Source organism: Gossypium hirsutum, chromosome A11 (genome assembly GCF_007990345.1).
Source record: "Gossypium hirsutum isolate 1008001.06 chromosome A11, Gossypium_hirsutum_v2.1, whole genome shotgun sequence".
Lineage (NCBI taxonomy): Eukaryota > Viridiplantae > Streptophyta > Magnoliopsida > Malvales > Malvaceae > Gossypium > Gossypium hirsutum.
The window spans coordinates 119,690,163-119,707,460 of record NC_053434.1 but is presented as its reverse complement, the minus strand read 5'-3'; the positions used below and the strand labels follow the sequence as shown (position 1 = coordinate 119,707,460).

General features: G+C 31.8%; 2 protein-coding genes, 1 long non-coding RNA gene and 1 pseudogene across 4 annotated transcripts; 1 reads left to right on the top strand and 3 right to left on the bottom strand.

Moving 5' to 3' along the window:
* The first annotated feature begins 2,058 nt into the window (after positions 1-2,058).
* On the top strand, positions 2,059-4,006 carry LOC107963116 (uncharacterized). 2 transcript variants are annotated; one of them, XR_001701867.2, is made up of 3 exons: positions 2,269-2,518; positions 2,826-3,383; positions 3,575-4,006. It is a non-coding gene; the product is annotated as an uncharacterized lncRNA (long non-coding RNA). The 2 variants fall into 2 exon arrangements; XR_001701866.2 differs by lacking the exon at positions 3,575-4,006 and having other exon boundaries at positions 2,059-2,518; positions 2,826-3,456.
* Positions 4,007-4,117: 111 nt separating this feature from the next.
* On the bottom strand, positions 4,118-6,512 carry LOC121209451 (probable LRR receptor-like serine/threonine-protein kinase At4g36180). Its single transcript, XM_041080115.1, has 2 exons — positions 5,127-6,512; positions 4,118-5,019 (listed from the first exon to the last, which is right to left on the bottom strand). The coding sequence occupies exons 1-2, from the start codon at positions 5,637-5,639 to the stop codon at positions 4,867-4,869; spliced, it is 666 nt and encodes a 221-aa protein (XP_040936049.1). The 5' UTR covers positions 5,640-6,512; the 3' UTR covers positions 4,118-4,866.
* Positions 5,790-9,072, bottom strand: LOC107954918 (disease resistance protein RUN1-like). The gene is made up of 4 exons (XM_016890614.2): positions 8,140-9,072; positions 7,161-7,201; positions 6,281-6,521; positions 5,790-6,164 (listed from the first exon to the last, which is right to left on the bottom strand). The coding sequence occupies exons 1-4, from the start codon at positions 9,070-9,072 to the stop codon at positions 5,790-5,792; spliced, it is 1,590 nt and encodes a 529-aa protein (XP_016746103.2).
* Positions 9,073-11,002: 1,930 nt separating this feature from the next.
* Positions 11,003-12,034, bottom strand: LOC107954698 (disease resistance protein RPV1-like; annotated as a pseudogene).
* Positions 12,035-17,298: the final 5,264 nt, after the last annotated feature.

Genomic DNA, 17,298 nt, shown 5'->3' with positions numbered 1-17,298 from the left:
TTTATTCAATGAGAAAATAAATTTGGTTTAGGTAAAATAAAGAAGAACGGGTTCGGGAGTCGATTACGCATGAGGAAGGGTTAGCACCCTCATTACGCCCAAAAACTGGTACCAATTGTACCAAATTGATTTGATGCTGTCTTTATATCAAAAGTTTTAAAAGAAAAGAGTTTCCAAAGTATGATTTTTTTTTTTAAAATTGTTTGAATAGCTCAAATTAGCGGTCAAAAAAAACTCTCGTTTCAAAGATATGTGGTTTCATACCCAGTACGATTGGATACGATCCCTTACACCTTTAAGATGCGATCGATTTTCGACTTTTGAAAAGCCATACATTAAAATTATAAAAGGGTTATCCAAATATTCGGTTATCCAGAAAAGTCATGCCCAGTATGATTGAGCACGATTTTCCGAATTCCCCAAATATTAGATATTGCCTTATTTCAGAATTTTTTGAACAATAGAAATTTAGAAATTTGCTTAAAAACATGTTTATTGAAAATAATTATGATAAAAATACAAAGTTCAAATCAAATTATATATGAAATATTTAAAATACAAATTCATTCAAAAATTGATAATTCACAAGATAATATAAATAATAGATTCAATATGAAGGAATAACAATACATGATATAATATAACATACATAATAAATTCATAAAATAGGTATATACTAGTAAATTGGGGAATAATTATTTGTGAAAGAATGAAGTTAATAATGTATAAAAAAATATAAATTATATATATAACAAAATTTTAAAAGAAAACAAGATCATATACAAAAGGTAAAACTAATATTTACAAAATACATAGATTTAGTGATGTATATTTATAAAGGAAATTTTAAAACAAATAATATATAACATAATTTTACATGTAGCAAAACGATTTGAATTGATGGAACACATAAATAAGGCATACATAAGGATAACATGAGAGTATATATGATTTAAAATATGGTTCTTAAAAGAAATATATTATACACATAAATAACTTTAAAAGAGGATATATACATAGATGAAATATTATACAAGTGGACAAAAAAGAACAAATTAACATACACACAATAGCAATGAGCTCACATCCAAAAATAAATTAGAATAAAATATAACAAGTTTCGAACATAGATGAACAGAAATTGAAGCAATAGTACAAAAGACTGATTGACAATATACAATAATAATATATAAAATAATATGAAAAATGAAACAAGCACATAATATACAGAGTAATATGGACACTAAGAGCCAATATAATACACAACAATTTAAAAACTATGTGACAAACTTACAAATAAATAATGCATGCTAGGGTTTGACAATGGTTTACATATATAAAAATAAACTTAAAAATATGTAAATGGATATTAAAATAAAAATATTGTGAAAGAAGAAATTCGGAGCAAATATCATACAAAAATATTTTAAAAACAATACATATCTAATTAAAGGTGATAATATACATACAAAAATAAAAAATCGATGTAAACAATATATAATGAAGATACAATAAAAATAAGGAATGAATAATATACATAAAAGAATAACAAGCTAATATATAATAAAACTATATATACAGGAAAGGATCCTAAATAACAAAGAAATAATAAAATATGTTTTTTCAAGAATAAATTACATACAGAATAAATTTAAAAGGAGATGCAAATAAGCATATTTAAAAGAAATTATATATAATAACATAGAATTAATAATGTTTATAAAACTATTTTTAACATAAATTATATATATAGGTAATTTAAATTAAATATTGTACAAAATTTTAAAATAATATGATATATAAAAGGTGATTTTAAAATAGTACTTTTATAATGAAAACAAAGTAATTTATGAAAGTAATTTAAAATGTATATAAAAAAAGAGATAAACACTAAATGAATGTATATAAAAAAAATAATGAATTATACAAATTGAAATGGAAAAAAAGAACTTAATTGAAATAAAATTAAACTAACAGAGATAATTAATAAATAAAATAAATCAATGAAACTGTCATAAGGACTAAAATACAATGCGTGTGAATGCTCAAGGGTTAAAAGTGAAAATGTTCCCAACTCCAAAGAAAAACACTCAGGCGCTGACTGAATTGGAATAGCCCGCAAACTTCAGGGCAAATGTGAAGGAAATAAAATAAGATTAAATTAAGGGTGGCACAAGTATGAGGGACCGTCCGCGAAATTTCCCATTTAAGGTGGAAATGCGCATATCCAGCTTACAAATTGGGCCAACGTGCGGGCTTTCTTGTTTTATTAAATGACACCATTTTTTAACATTAAAACCAAAAGAAATTGGATGGCCATCTGCCATTTTCTTTAAGCAATCAAAGCAATCCCTAATTTTCCCCTTTTTTAACCGATTCTCAAAGACCAAACCCTGGCCACTTCAAAAACAAAGGAAATTTCCCCTTTCACTATTCGGCCGATTAACACTCTAAAATCCCCATCTCAGGCTTCGATTTCGACGAAGGAGGTAAGGATTCCGATGGCTCGTTTTCGAAGGTAAACTCCCCTCTCTCTTTTCCTTTTTATTTATTCGCATACAAGAAAAGTATTTCAAAAACGAAAAAAAAAATGAAAACAGAGATTTAAAACCAAAAAAATTAAAATAAAGTAAACTATCACCTTCTAATTTTTGTGGAATCTTCTTTTTTTTTTTGATTTTGTATTCAATCTTTTCGTAATCCCCCTTTACACTGATTTTTTTCGGCCTTTTTATAACCGATTTACAGAATAAATAAATAAAATAGAGAAAACTCTAATATTTGCTGTCATCTGCTGGCCTATTTCTGTTATTTTCTTCTCGCAGGTTCGACTGTACGGAAGAGAACACTCGTGGATGAGGCTCGGAGACTCTGCGGAATTGCTGATGGGAGCCCGATCCCCTGGCGTTGTTCTGGCACGTTCCAGAAGCTTCTGGCACGTTCCAGAAGCTTCTGGCTTGTGTAAACTTGGTAACTTAGGATTTCTTGAATATTTTTCTGTTTTGGGTCAGAATTTGGGCTAGGGGTTTATTTTATTGTGGGCTAAATAATTAGACTTGTAACAGGGACATTGGACCTAATTATTTTGTTTTTTTATTTTTGTTTTATTTTGGTTTTGGTTCTAGTGTAAGCCCGGGCAAAAATGGGCCATTACACATAAATTATTGGTTTCACAGTCACCATATTTTTTCTCAAAGGAAGGATATAATTGATCACGCGACCAATAACGAAGAAAAAGGTGATCTTTCATTATTGGTTTACCCACCCCCAGCTACTCATAGCAATCAATCGGCGATTTCTACCTCGAAAAAAAGATCCATTACAGCGGGCTTGTTCAGAATTTCTACAATAGATAAATGCTTGACAACCGATAGACTTGTCATGTAAGTATATGAGAATTTAGACTGAAAATGAATGAAAAAGTATACTGTAAATGAATGATTATTGCTTAGTCTCTATTACTGTGCAGTACTTGTATTTATACACAATTGTATAGAATAAACTGCCACTAACTGAAAACTTAACAGCTTGCTAAACATCTAACAACCTGAACTTCCTAACTAACTTTATACAGGTGATGTGACGAACTTCCTAACTTTACACAGCTGATGTGATGTACTCTTAACAATCAACCTTAAGATGTGTTTTCAGCAATGTTATTGCACTAATGTTCTCAGCCAATCTGTAGCAGTTAGTGGCAAAAATGTAAGCCCAATCATCTTTCCAATCACTTCTCATTCTTGGTAGAAGCACAGGCAACGATTCAAGCTCACTGCAATTTAACACTCCAAGATATTGAAGATTGGAAAGACGAGTAAGAGATGCAGCTATGCTGGTGAAATTGTTACCACTAAGAGTAAGAACTCTCAATGAGGATAGACCAGAAATGTTTTATCATATCAATGTTTGGGATTGGGATGCCCATTCAATGGACTAACAAAGCTGAAAAGTTTTATATCAACGTTTTATCATTTTTTATTTATTAAATGTGTGGTATTTATATCAAGGATTTTATTTTACTTCCAAATGATTCAAGTATTCAACTTTTAATTTCAAAATGCATTTTGCCTGCTTTGATTTAGTGCACTCTAAATCAATTTCATGTTGGTATTATGAACACCAATATATTTCTAGTTCCATCACATCAATCAATGTTGCGGATATAATGAATCTATTTGTACCATCAAACAATCACAGGGGACAAACAGGAACTTAACTAAGTAGGAGAAAAAACCTATTTGTACGAAAGGGCTAGTGAAGTAGTTTACACAATTATTGCTTCTTCCCTGATCCGCCCGTTATAAAATTGAAAATTTGTTGCATCCGTTTAGGCTGCGGCCTTTCTTCCTCTGTTTCCTCCTGGATATCACGTTTTCGTTTTACAAGGGAAGTACTGCCTGCGGATCCATCGTTTTCAGTAAAGTGATGATGGATATGTTCCAAGTTTGGAGAAGATTGAGTGGTATGGCACTGCACCTCTTTTATTTCTTCCAAATCTTTCTCATACATTATTCTAACACCACACTTCTTCACCGTAACAGAAGAAGACCTTTTTGAGTCTTGGAAACACATCTCAAGCTCATCGCATTCATGATCAGAGCAATCCCTTGTCCATAAATTCTTGGTTTCACATTTATCCTCAAAGGATAATGGATATAATAATTCACGAGAGAAATAACGAAGAAAAAGGTGGTCCTTCGTTACGGGTCGTCGATTTAAAATAAGGAAACTGGAATGGACCTCAAGAGAATTTTTAACTTGAAAAACAGATCCATTACTACTAGATTGTCCAGAATTTCTAGAATGGATATAAGTTGGACCACCGATAACCTTTGTCTTGGAATCACCATCATTGACGAAAACGCATCAGAAAACAACTCCAATCCATTGACTGTCATTCTGAATATTGAGAGGTAGAGGTATCTTAATTGAAGATTCGCCTCTCTGTTGGCTAAACCATTCTGGGATTTCATTTCCAGGGACAACAACTTCAAATTTCTTTCTTGAATTCGCAAATGCCTGCAAATTAAAACATAAGTCGTTCTTGAATTTGCAAATGCCTGCAAAATAAAATATCGGTGGTTCTGCAACTAAAACCATGAAAAAAAAGAGAGAGATCAATCAACCTTAATATGTGTTTTCAGCAATGTTATTGCACTAATGTTCTCAACCAATCTGTAGCTGTTACCGGCCAAAAAGTAAGAAAAATTATGTGTCCAATCACTTGTCATCCTTGATAGAAGCACAGGCAACGATTCAAGCTCACTGCACTCTGACACTCCAAGATGTTGAAGATTGGAAAGACAAGTAAGAGACGCAGCTATGCTGGTGAAATTGTTACCATTAAGAACAAGATATCTCAATGAGGATAGACCAGAAATATCACTAGGAATATCTCCTTCACCCATATTGCACAGGCCGCAATTTGACAACCGAAGATCTTCAAGTTTGGAGAGTCGAGTAAGAGATGCCGGTATGCTGCTGAAATTATTACCGCTAAGATCAAGATTTGTCAAAGAGGATAAACAAGAAATAGCACTAGGAATATCTCCTTCACCAAGATTGCAGTCCCTTAGTTTCAACTTTGTCAATGAACTCAAACCGGCTAATGAAGGTAGAATTGGAGCTATGGAATTCATCCTTCCTCTTTGGCTTACCTTGAAAAGAGAAAGGAGATTTCTTTTTAACTTAGACGGACCCTTGCATCCATCGAAAGAAAAAACTTTAAGATTTCTCAAATGAGAAATGAAGGATGGTGGTTCTTTTATGGCTGTTTCACTCAAGTCAAGCTATTCCAAAGATTCTGCCTGCTGCAAATTCTCTGGCAAATATTCAACTTTATAACAACCAGAAAGATCAAGAGTTTTTAGATGTTCCATTTTCTCATCAATCTCTGGAACCCTGGCAAGATTGGAGCAACCCGAAAGAATTAAAGTTTCAAGGGATTCCGCTCCAATTCTGATTGGAAGACGCCTAAGACTTTTGCAGTCTCTTAAATCCAAAAGTTTAAGTCTCTTAACCAGTCCAAGTGATGGATGAACATCTACTAATCTGGTACAACCTTCCATAATCAGAACTTCGAGATATGGGGCTGTTGTGAAGTCTGGTGTCTTAATGAGGTTTCGGGACTGTTTAAGGCTTATTATTTTCAACTTATACAAGGGCTGTTGCAAACAATAACAGATTAGAGAGAAAAGAGAAAACATAATAAAGCACATTATTATTATTATTATTATTAAAATAAGCTAAAACATAAAGATCGGATGAATTTAATTCTTACTCTATCTCCCTTCCATAGTTGTTCAATGCGACTATATGGTAAGAGAAGTACGACAAGGTTGTCCGGTTGAAAGCTTGAAGGTAATGATCTTAAAGGATATCCTGTCCAATCTAAAAGTCGTAGCTCATTAGAAAGATATTTGAGATCATCACAGTTTGAGAGGCAAAGCACTCTGAACAATCTCAATTTTTTTATCTTCAAGAAGGCATCGACATTCAAATTGAGTATCTTGCCCGATTCCCTAAAATCCATGACAAAACAAAAAGAGCGTTAAAATATACAAAAACATTCAATACCTCAAAGCTATGTTTCTCCAATGCTATTTTCTAAAGACTTCTATCTGATACTTATATATAACACGTGTCCAAATATGGGTATTGATTGATGATCCTTCAAGAACTCGTTAGATACATGAAAAAGTTTTTTTTAGAGATCACATATACCCATTTCAAACATATATATATATCTAATATTTACATTTGACTTCGAATCACCTAAGCCTTAGAAAACTAGAATAAAAATTTTGATTTATATTAGTGCAATTGTAATGCATAACTCTATTAATTGTTACGAAATAATGACATATCATTAAAAATGAAATCAATTGATTTTATTTTTAAAAACTTTTGATGACATACTAAAATCTTATTCACTAAAATACACTGTCAATGCATCAAATATAAGCAATTAATATTAGCAAGGATATATCTCTATCGTGTTTCTTTTGAAAGAGTAATGCGTTGCTAGATAAATTTCATAAATATATAACATTAAATATTAAGCATTAAAGGTATTTTCAAATGATTTTTATTGGATACTTTTACCAAAAAAAAACAATATTAATAATACACATCATAAATGTGTATGTATGTTTTCTTACCTTTGATTGTCGATAATCATGCTTTTAATCATTTCTGTAACCTAAAAAAGATAAGAATAAAGAATAAACCGTTTTAAATAAAGTAAAACATTTCCAATGAGAGGATTAAATTAATCAATGCTACTGAACGTCACTTTTCTATAAACTGCTATATTAATCAATTGGACTAAGCCTTACGCAATTTTATTTCAGAAATAAAGTAAAACATTGTCTAATGAGAGTAAGTAGAGGTGTTCATGGGTCAGGTTGGGTCGGGCCTAAGTATGATATTAATATATTTTATGTTTGCCAAAGCCTGGCCCGACTCGAAATATGGGCTTAAAATTTTGTTCAAACCCGCTCATATTTACAAAAGACTAACCCAAGTCCATTTTAGGCTTGCCCATATTATTTTTTTTTAATTTTTAAAAAAATATTTATATTATATTATTTTAATATTTAATAAATTTATACATTTTTTATTTATTGAAATTTTTTATAAAGTCATCTTAATATTATTTTAATGTTTATATAAGTGTAATATTATATATTTAACATAGGTTTGTTTTTTAATGTGTTCTAAATTACATAATATATAAAAATAACATAATATAAAGTATTATAAACTTAAAAACAGGTTAGGCTCGAGCCTTGAATGTTCAAGCTCGAACCCAACCCATATTTTAAACGGCCTTAATTTTTTTCTTAAGCCCATTTTTCGGGCCTAATATTTTTTACCCGAACACTCCCAAATACCGAGTGGGCCTTTGGACCTGGTCAAGTAGCTCGACCCATAAACAAGTCTAAGAGGAAGTCAATAAAATTAAACACTTATATTACAAATCCTTATTAATATTTGTATTTAGCAAATGAAAATTATCTTAAAGCTACTCGACGTCACTTAAGGATATATATGTAAACTAATTAGACTAAGCTTTGGATTTACATCATATATTGATAAAAAGAAAATTTTGTATATAATTTTTTTTGAATGATTTACCGTGTTTTTTGTTAGGACATGATGAACATCTCTTTCCTTCCACAATCTACAACGTTTTCCAGGTTCATCAACACATTTTTCTTCAACAATTTTTCTTCCCATTTCTTGCAACAAGGCATGCATCCGCAAATATTTATTGTCATCACTGACTTTTATGAGAGATTTTTTAATGAGAACATCGATTCCAATATCTGGAAAAAACTCACAACCATCCAATACTTTCATTACCATATCTTTCTCCTCCCCATTGAAAAAGCATGCTATATCTAGAAATATATTCTTCTCCCTTTCTTCCAATCCATTAAAGCTAATTCTTAGTGTCTCAAGAATTTCTTTGTTAGAATCTTGTTTAAGTCTTTCGATTGCACTTCTCCATTGAATTATATCTCTACCATACAAAAATGAACCCAAAACTTCAAGAGCTAAGGGGAGACCATCAGCATAATGTACAACATGTTTAGAAAGCTCAATGAAATCATATTTCGGCGTTGTATCACTATCAAAAGCTTTCAACTTGAAAAGCCTAAGTGCATCATTAGGATCCAATGTTGTAGGCTTATATACATCATCGATTCGATAAGATCGGAGCAAATTTTCATCTCTTGTTGTTACAATGATCCTACTCCCTAAACCAAACCAATCACGCCTTCCAACAAAGCATTTCAAGTGTTGTAAGTTATCAACATCATCAAGAACAACAAGAACCTTCTTGCTAGACAACCTGTGGCTAATTATGGCATTCCCTTCATGCACATCGAAAAATTTGAAGCATTCATCTGGGAAGATTTGAGAAAGGAGTTGTTTTTGTAAAGAAACAAGTCCACATTTGTTTGCAACTTCTCGAATATCAGCAAGAAAACTTGTACCTTCAAACTGAGGTGACATTTGAGTGTAAACAATCCTTGCAAGAGTTGTTTTACCAATGTCACCCATTTCACAAATTCCTATAATGCGGACATCATCTTCCCCAATATTTATTTTCGAATACAATTTCTCCAAACGTAAACCAATTCCAACCAACTCATCATGAACAATCGGATATGTCTGACATAATTTCGCTGATATCTTCTTAAGAACATCTCCAATAAACTCTGATTCATGCCTAAAAGAAATTAAATTTCAATGCTATCTTTCAAATGCACTTTTTCATTTTTAGTTCAGTGAATCATGAAATATAATATAGTTGGAAGAAAACAAAAACAAGAATAAGACAACAAGATCTATTGTAGCATCAAAATACACTACTTGCTCGTTAGCTGATGTAACGCTCCAAAATCTTAAACTTCTGATTTATTAAATTTTATCATTAATCAGTACATATTTTAGTGGTTAAGTATGTTAGTTGTGTTTGTGAGGTATTAGGTTCAAGTCATGTTTTTGGGGAATTAAATTATTTTTGTTAGTCCTTGGTTAGCTGTTCAGGTTGGTGGTGTTGGATTGGGTTTTAAACTCTTAAAAAAATATTCTAAGTTAGCAGGTTGTTGGATTAGATTTGAGAGGGCTTTGTTCTCATATTTATTCTTTTAATTTTTTTCTTTTCACAAATTTCCCAGGTTTGCCTCAACTTTGCTTCACGTTATTGTTCTCTTCTCTCTTCTTTCTTCAGTTTTTTTTTTCCTTTTTCAATTTTTCTGTTTGGCTTCTTTTCCTTCTTGTTTCGGTTCTATTGTAACTTCTTTATGGTATAGCTTCTATTTGGTTGGCCCCAATCCCTAGCGGTAAGGTTCTATCGTCTTTTACTGTGTTCTTTTTGTGAAATTATTCTTTGGACATTTGGGAATTTCAAAACTTTGTTGGTATGGTGCGAAATTTGTATTTCTTTGTGTTATCTAATTAATCCGCTATGTTTTAGGAGAAGTTCAAGACGTGTCTGTTGTTCCTCCAGTAACTTAGGATTCGCTTAGTAGCTGTTCGTTTAACGTTAAGTGTGTGGATGTGTTTTTGGAGGATTGGATAAGCTTCGTTGTGGTCAATTCTTAGTTAGATTTCACAAATGATTAGTGAAATTGGTTGTATTAATTGTCGATTTAGGTGGAGGATTACTCGTTTTCAGAACCATCTCCGAAAAAATCAAGTGTATAACAAAAACCCCGAAAAAGAGCTAACATTGAAAGCCCAAAAATTGCATTGTTGACGCCACACGGCCGTGTAATTGGCCGTGTGTGAACCATTCAGCCATATGATCTCGGCCGTTTGGGCCACAGTTTGGGCCCGTATGGCCCAAACGATCATGTGTGAGACCGTGTGCCAGACCGTGTATGCCCAAAATTTTGAATTTTTACCTAAGACTCTAAACATTGTTTGGATCGAACATAGACCTTTTGTAGGGTCGATATCTTTTAAATTAAGCTACAAAACACGTATTCTGACCATCTGTTAGTGTAAAATTAGATGTATGTGCCCATGTTTGAAATGATATGTGATAAGTAAAATATGCAATACGCTATGTATGATCTGATATACGGTAAGCATGACTTGAGTATAATATTAAGCATGTACAACATATACATTTTCGGCATCTGTTATTACTTTATGTTTGTGCATTTGGGGAAGGATTGTGTATATGGAGGAAATGTGAGTAGATATATTTCTACCGTATTTGATGGCATAGCCACATATATTTCTGTAAACGACAATAAATTGTCTAATAAATTGGCAGCTCAGCTACAAATAATTTGAAAAGTAACATATTGACACTAAATGGTGTGTAGGGATGGATGGGTATGTGATACCGTATATGGTGTGTTGGATGGTAGGAGATGATGTGTAGCGGATGGGGGTAGGATTATAAATTTACATATGTTATGTTCCGATAACCTTTGTTTCTGATATATATATATATATGTCTAAATGATTTTTGTATGTGATGTTACACACTGAGTTTCGAAAACTCACTCTCTGTTTGACTGTGACTTTCAGGTAATCTTTAGATTTAGGCGGATCGGTGCGACAAAAGCTCGGTTATAATATTTTGGTTTCTTCTAACTTAAAATTTGAGATTTACGTGTTTTGTAAAATTTAAACGGTCTTTGATCATTTTTGGACTTCTATATAAACAATGTTTTTAATAATCAGATAAAAAAGATAGGCTTACAAAGAAATTGGATTTTTATGCAACGAAAGCTAATGACGTTTTGTAAAACAAATGTACTCAGGGTTTTCAGGTTTACATCTTCAAATCTTACCATAACATTTAAGACGGATTTATGTCAGCTGAAATATGAGAATTCTTAATAAAGCACAAAGTTATAAAAAAATAACATGCAATCCAAGAAAAAAAAATTAGTCATTAAAACTAGGAAATAGAGAAGAAAAGAAAGAAATACCTATTATGCAAATGCCATCCCTTGATGTTAGCCACTTCAGTCAAAGCATTTCGCCACTTTTGGATCTTGTCTTTATTTTCTTTGTATCTTTCTTCGTATTTGGAGAAAGCTTCTTCAACTTTTCCTTTTTGCTTTCTTAAATCAAAGGGATCCACATGGTAGAAAATTGGAAATACTTTATGACCCTTGTCATTTTTTTGTTTAACAATCTCCGCAAGCTCCTCCAAGCACCAACCTGAAAAGGCATAGGTCTCCGAAAAACGATTACCGAGCACCATGATTGCTGAATTGCTTTGAAGAGTTCTGGTGCAATCTCTTCACCAGCCTCCAACTTTGGATCATCTCTAAAAGTGACGATCCCATTTCTATTTAGAGCATTGTAGAGATGATCCGTAAAGTTCTTGCGGGTATCTTCACCTCTAAAACTCAGGAAAACATCGTATTTCTTTCTAGAAATGGATGAGGAAGTCGAAAGTAATGACGACATGAGGATGTATGAGAAGAAAAATATATGTGGATGTAATGTTCAAAATCAGAAAACAGATGGCTCAATACCTCAGAAACAAAGTAGAAGCAATAAGTATATAAGGGAAAAACAAAGAACTTCGTAAGAAATTTCTGTTGTAGTTTCCCAAATGAATCTATCAGTATAATAATAGCTATGAAAGGAAGTAGGTGTGGAAATTCGGGGTTGTAGGTGTGGAGCCTACAATTATTATTTAGTGAAGTGTTGGGAATTCTATTGGAAATTTGACATATTCAAGTTTTACTTTATCAATATTCAAAATAATAATTAATTAATATAAATAGCTCTAAATTAATCAAGTGAAGTGTTGAACGATTTGTGGTTAAAGTGTTGGACATAATCATATCTCCTTATTTAATATTTAATTAATTTTTCAGATATTATATCTATAATTGCAGTAATTAATATAAAATAATATTTTTATTTAAATATTTAAATATAATTAAAATATATTAATTTATCAATTCAAATATCATAATTATAGAAAATTTTTAAATAATAATTAAATCATTTTTGAGGGAGTCGTTAGAACTCTTAGTGGAGTGTGGCATATATCAGAATTGAAGAAAAATTTAATTTCATTGAGTACTCTTAATTCAAAAAGGGCAGAGGTATATAGCTATAAGTAGGGTTCTAAAGATCAGGAAGGGTTCCCTCATTATGATGAAAGGACAAAAAAAGTCTCTCAAGTTATATGTGTTACAAGGTTCTACTGTTATTGTTGATATAATTGTTGCTTCCTCCTCTTTCTTATTAGATGATGATGTTACTAGACTTTAGCATATGCATCTAGGGAATATGAGTGAGAACATCATGGCAGAATTGAGCAAAAAAAGACTTTTTAATGGATAAGACATGTGCAAGTTGAAGTTGTGAGCATTGTGTTTTTGGGAAGTAAAACAGAGTTCAATTCAACAAGGGAATCCGTAAAGGTATGGGGTTGTGGAGGTGACTATGAGTTTTGAGTGTCTGTTACTTGCTACAAAGTGTAAATCAAGAGTTGCATTGAAAATCTTACTGTTGCTTTTTTGAAGAATATTATTAAAGCAGGATATGCCATTTAGCTTCTTTGTGAAGTTGGCCTAATTGACACCAATTTGTTGATGGCTCAATTACATAAATAAAATATATGTATTTACTCTATGATTTAGTTTCACTTTGCTAGAACTAAACTTAGTGCTTATTGTTTTAAAGTCATGCTTAAATATTTAAGACAATTGTTCATTGAAATTGAATAAGAAAAAAACGAATAAAACAATAACCATGAATTGCTTACCTTTGAGGTTGTTATCATGGAGATACCAAGTGTTAAGCATAGTTAAATTTTCGATTTCTGTAGGAATTCTGCTTTAACTTTACCTCCATAATATGCGGAAACCATGAAAAGAACTCATTCCTTAATACCATAGTTCCCACAATGCCACTACTGAAAACAATGGCATTTCTATTTGTCAAAAGTTTCCAGCAGGCCATAGCAAAAAGATTACCCCATTCACAGAAAAAGTTGTTTGAGTTTCGGAGAAACTCACTGTTCTCCCATTTCCTAGTGCCCAATAGACACCATCCACTACGTCTTCCCAAATATTGGACAAAGCCCTCCAGAAAAAGTGCCAAATTATCCGACTCTACTTCATCACTTTTTATAAAGCCCCTCAATCAGTGCCCATGCCTCCGCTTGAATCCTATGTTTTTTAAGAACCCTTGAATCCATCGTCTCTCGTGGTTAGCGCTGTTGGAATCTGCTTTAACTTTACCTCCATAATACGCGAGACACCATGGAAGGCACTCATTCCTTAATACCATAGTTCCCAAGATGCCACTACTGAAAATACTGGCATTTCTATTTGTCAAAAGTTTCCAGCAGGCCATAGCAAAAAGATTACCCCATTCACTGCTTTGAATTTGTCAAGCATGGATCTCACAGGCACCATTTTATCTCGATTGAAAAATCTATCTTTCCTTGCTTGGCTCCACATTCATTAAAATAGTTTCCAAGGCTCTTTACCCATTGCGTTAACAAATTTGCATTGGTTGAAATTCTTCAACTTTGGTGACAACAGCTTCAATACAGAAATTCCATCAGGGTTTGGCCACTTTGCTGAGCTTCGAGTCTTACAGTTGCACATTAACAATTTCATTGGCATAAGAAAATATATAAACCAACATTTTAGTTTTAGCTCATTCATATATCTCACAAAGAAATTAAGTTTGAGGAGATATCTAACTCTATTATTCACCAAGTATGGGGTTGTGGAGGTGGCTATGAGTTTTGATGGTTTGTTACTTGCTACTAAGTGTAAATCAAGAACTGCATTGAAAATCTTACTGTTGCTTTTTTTAAGAATATTGTTAAAGCAGGATATGCCATTTAGCTTATCAAAGAAGTTCGCCTAATTGACACCAATTTAATTGGTTGATTGGTTGATGGCTCAATTGACATATATATATTTACTCTATAATTAAGTTTCACTTGAACTAAACTTAGTGGTTTTTATTTTAAAGTCATGCTTCAATATTTAAAACAATTGTTCATAGAAATTGAATAAGAAAAAAACGAATGAAACATTAAATATGAATTGCTTACATTTGAGGTTGCTATCATCAAGATACCAAGTGTTGAGCATAGTTAAATTCTCAAGTGTTGAACCTCGTCATGTCAAATCACTGTGAATTGGTTAAGTTTCTATTCTTTTTGGAATAATTGGTTCATGAAATTTCATGAGTTTAATCTTTTGATTCGATATTTGGAATATATATATATATTGATGTTTGAGATTCATATTGATATTTTTAGGTTTGGTTATTTGTATTAAAATGTTGGGTTTATGAATATCAATTGAAACTTACAAATTGATATCGAATATACAGCTTTAGATCCTGTTGAATAAAAAAAAAAACAGGATAATTAAAGCACGTGTATAGTGCCTTTATATACCAATTTGGTTTAATCATTGGATCTTGAACTCCTTGATAGATGGAAAAACAATATTATTGATCAAGGTCGTTCTTAATGCGCTTTTCGATAATTATTCGATGTAAATTGTGAATTTTATACTCTTAATCATTTAAATTCATGTTTTAGTGGTTAATAGAGCAGTTGGGAGCAAAATGAGTAAAAAACAAGCGAAAATCCGAAAATTGGAATAAGCTACAAGAGCCACACGAGCTGGCCCATTCCACACGGCCATATAGCCCACACAGGCGTGTGGTAGGTGTGTCGTTTTCATGGGATTTCAAACTAAACTTTGGAAAAACGCGATTTTTAGGTTTTTTTGGCATTTAAGACGTATATATGAGAAAAAAAAAAAGATAAGAGTGAGCCGTAATAGAATATTCAAGAAAATAACTCAAAAAATATCATTAAAGCCGATTCTGAAGCAGATTTCCGTTAAGATTGAAGATTCACAGTTGATTTATTAGGAGATTATTATGAGTTTTTTTTATTTCTCTCAATTATACTGTATCTTGAATGTTTTTACTGTCAAGTATAAACTAACTTTCTAAATACATAAGGAGATAAACCTTATAATGAATTTTGTGGTTTGATTTTTATTTTATATGCACTTAATTGTTGGTATGATATTTCTATTTATAAATTTGAATGGTTTATATTATAATGAAAATGCTTATTTAATATATAATGTAAATTAATATTTATCAGACATCATCTAACTATTCAAATTAATTATATACTTATTTAAAATAATAAATATATTTCTATCTCCCAAATAGCAAGACATCGTGGCTGGCTCTTTCGAAAAGGCAATCATCACTCGCTAGCGTGGGGGAACTACAAAAAATATCATTTTTACCAACATTGATGAGCGTTGATAAAAGACAAAATAACCACCGGTATTGAATTTACTAGCAGTCATGAACTATCGGTTGACCGTTGCCTATGCAGAAGCGGCAAAAATTTTCCGGCGGGCTGACCTTAGGTGTTGGTAAAGTGTGAACATTTGCTGATAAAAGTTTTCTCGACACTTTTATCTCCGTTATAGATAAGAAATTTTTCCAGGCATTTAAGTGCCAGCCAAAATCATGTTTATATTCAAAATTGAAATGTTAATTTACATTTTTTGAGGTATTTATAAGTGCTGGGAAAATTCATATTCACATTATATTTAAAAATTAAATTACATATTTCTTGAATGAACTACTATAGTATTTTGTTAAATCGAGACCATTATTATTTGCTGTAACCCAAATTCATAAAAAGTAGTATAAATTTGGAATCTCTTAATTTCACATTTATAATGTAAATATCTCTTATTAAAGTTCCACAAAATATCATATTTCAAACGATGTGATAATGTCACAGGGATGTCACAGGGTTAGAACTTTAGTCTCGTAATCTATGAGGTCTTAGGCTATCAATTCATTGCAAATACGCTTAAGTCAACCTAATTACAAACAATTGTGGATTAACAAAGAAATCCTCCAAGGCACCAATTTATATAGCAGAAATAACTCAAATCAAAAGAATCTCAAAAGAACAGAAAGTCACAGAAAACTATGCACGATAGGTGTTTGAGTAAATGCTCTCAATTGTATTAATTTCTCTCAAAGATTACAAGAAACAATGAAAGAATGAAGTGAGTTACAAGTGAGGGAAGACTCTCTAATTACAGTTGAGCTCCCCAAAATCGACAGTCTAGATCAAGTTACATTGACGGATGAGATTAGCCTATCCCTTAAATCTAGGGATTTACAAGATTACATAATCAATTTACATAATCAAATCTAAACTAATCTTACAAGATATGATTCTCCTCAATCTTCTAAGATTAGTTCTCATATTTACCAGTATAGTCTATCTTTCCATATCTGCATCATTGGGCTACCCAAGCTTCAATTGGATAGGCTTCTCCAACACCTCTTTGAATCGAGCCAATTCTTGTGAGCTAAATGATCCCCATGCTAATGATAGACCTCCATGGGATATATTGTGTGTGATGGTCACAAGCTTTGAACTACGGCCCGTGACAATAGAACTTAAAAAATCGAAACTAATATTACAACAAAATAAAGGTTCTTAAAAAACATAAAGTTTGAGTTTTAAGCATTCTTAAATACATCCAATCTATGCGAAAAAGCTTTCATCCTTACTTATTTGCTTTGACTCATGTAAACTTGCATAAAAAAATCAACATCAAGCAAACAAATTACAAATTAAAGAATGAAAACTCAATAAGCAATCAACACTCATACATTACGCACCATGGATGAACATGAAAATGAAACCTCCTTTTCATGATAGTCGCATGGCCTTGATGAAAAATATAGAAGGCTTATAATCATTAAACT

Excerpts from the sequence above, each read along its gene's own strand:
- LOC121209451 (XM_041080115.1), bottom strand. The coding sequence starts at position 5,639 with ATGAATTCCATAGCTCCAATTCTACCTTCATTAGCCGGTTTGAGTTCA. Across the intron at positions 5,020-5,126 it reads TGCTGAAAACACATATTAAG|GCATTTGCGAATTCAAGAAA; the intron begins GTTGATTGATCT and ends TTTAATTTGCAG.
- LOC107954918 (XM_016890614.2), bottom strand. The coding sequence starts at position 9,072 with ATGGGTGACATTGGTAAAACAACTCTTGCAAGGATTGTTTACACTCAA. Across the intron at positions 7,202-8,139 it reads ATGTCCTAACAAAAAACACG|GTTACAGAAATGATTAAAAG; the intron begins GTAAATCATTCA and ends TATCTTTTTTAG. Across the intron at positions 6,165-6,280 it reads AACTATGGAAGGGAGATAGA|CCCTTGTATAAGTTGAAAAT; the intron begins GTAAGAATTAAA and ends TGTTTGCAACAG.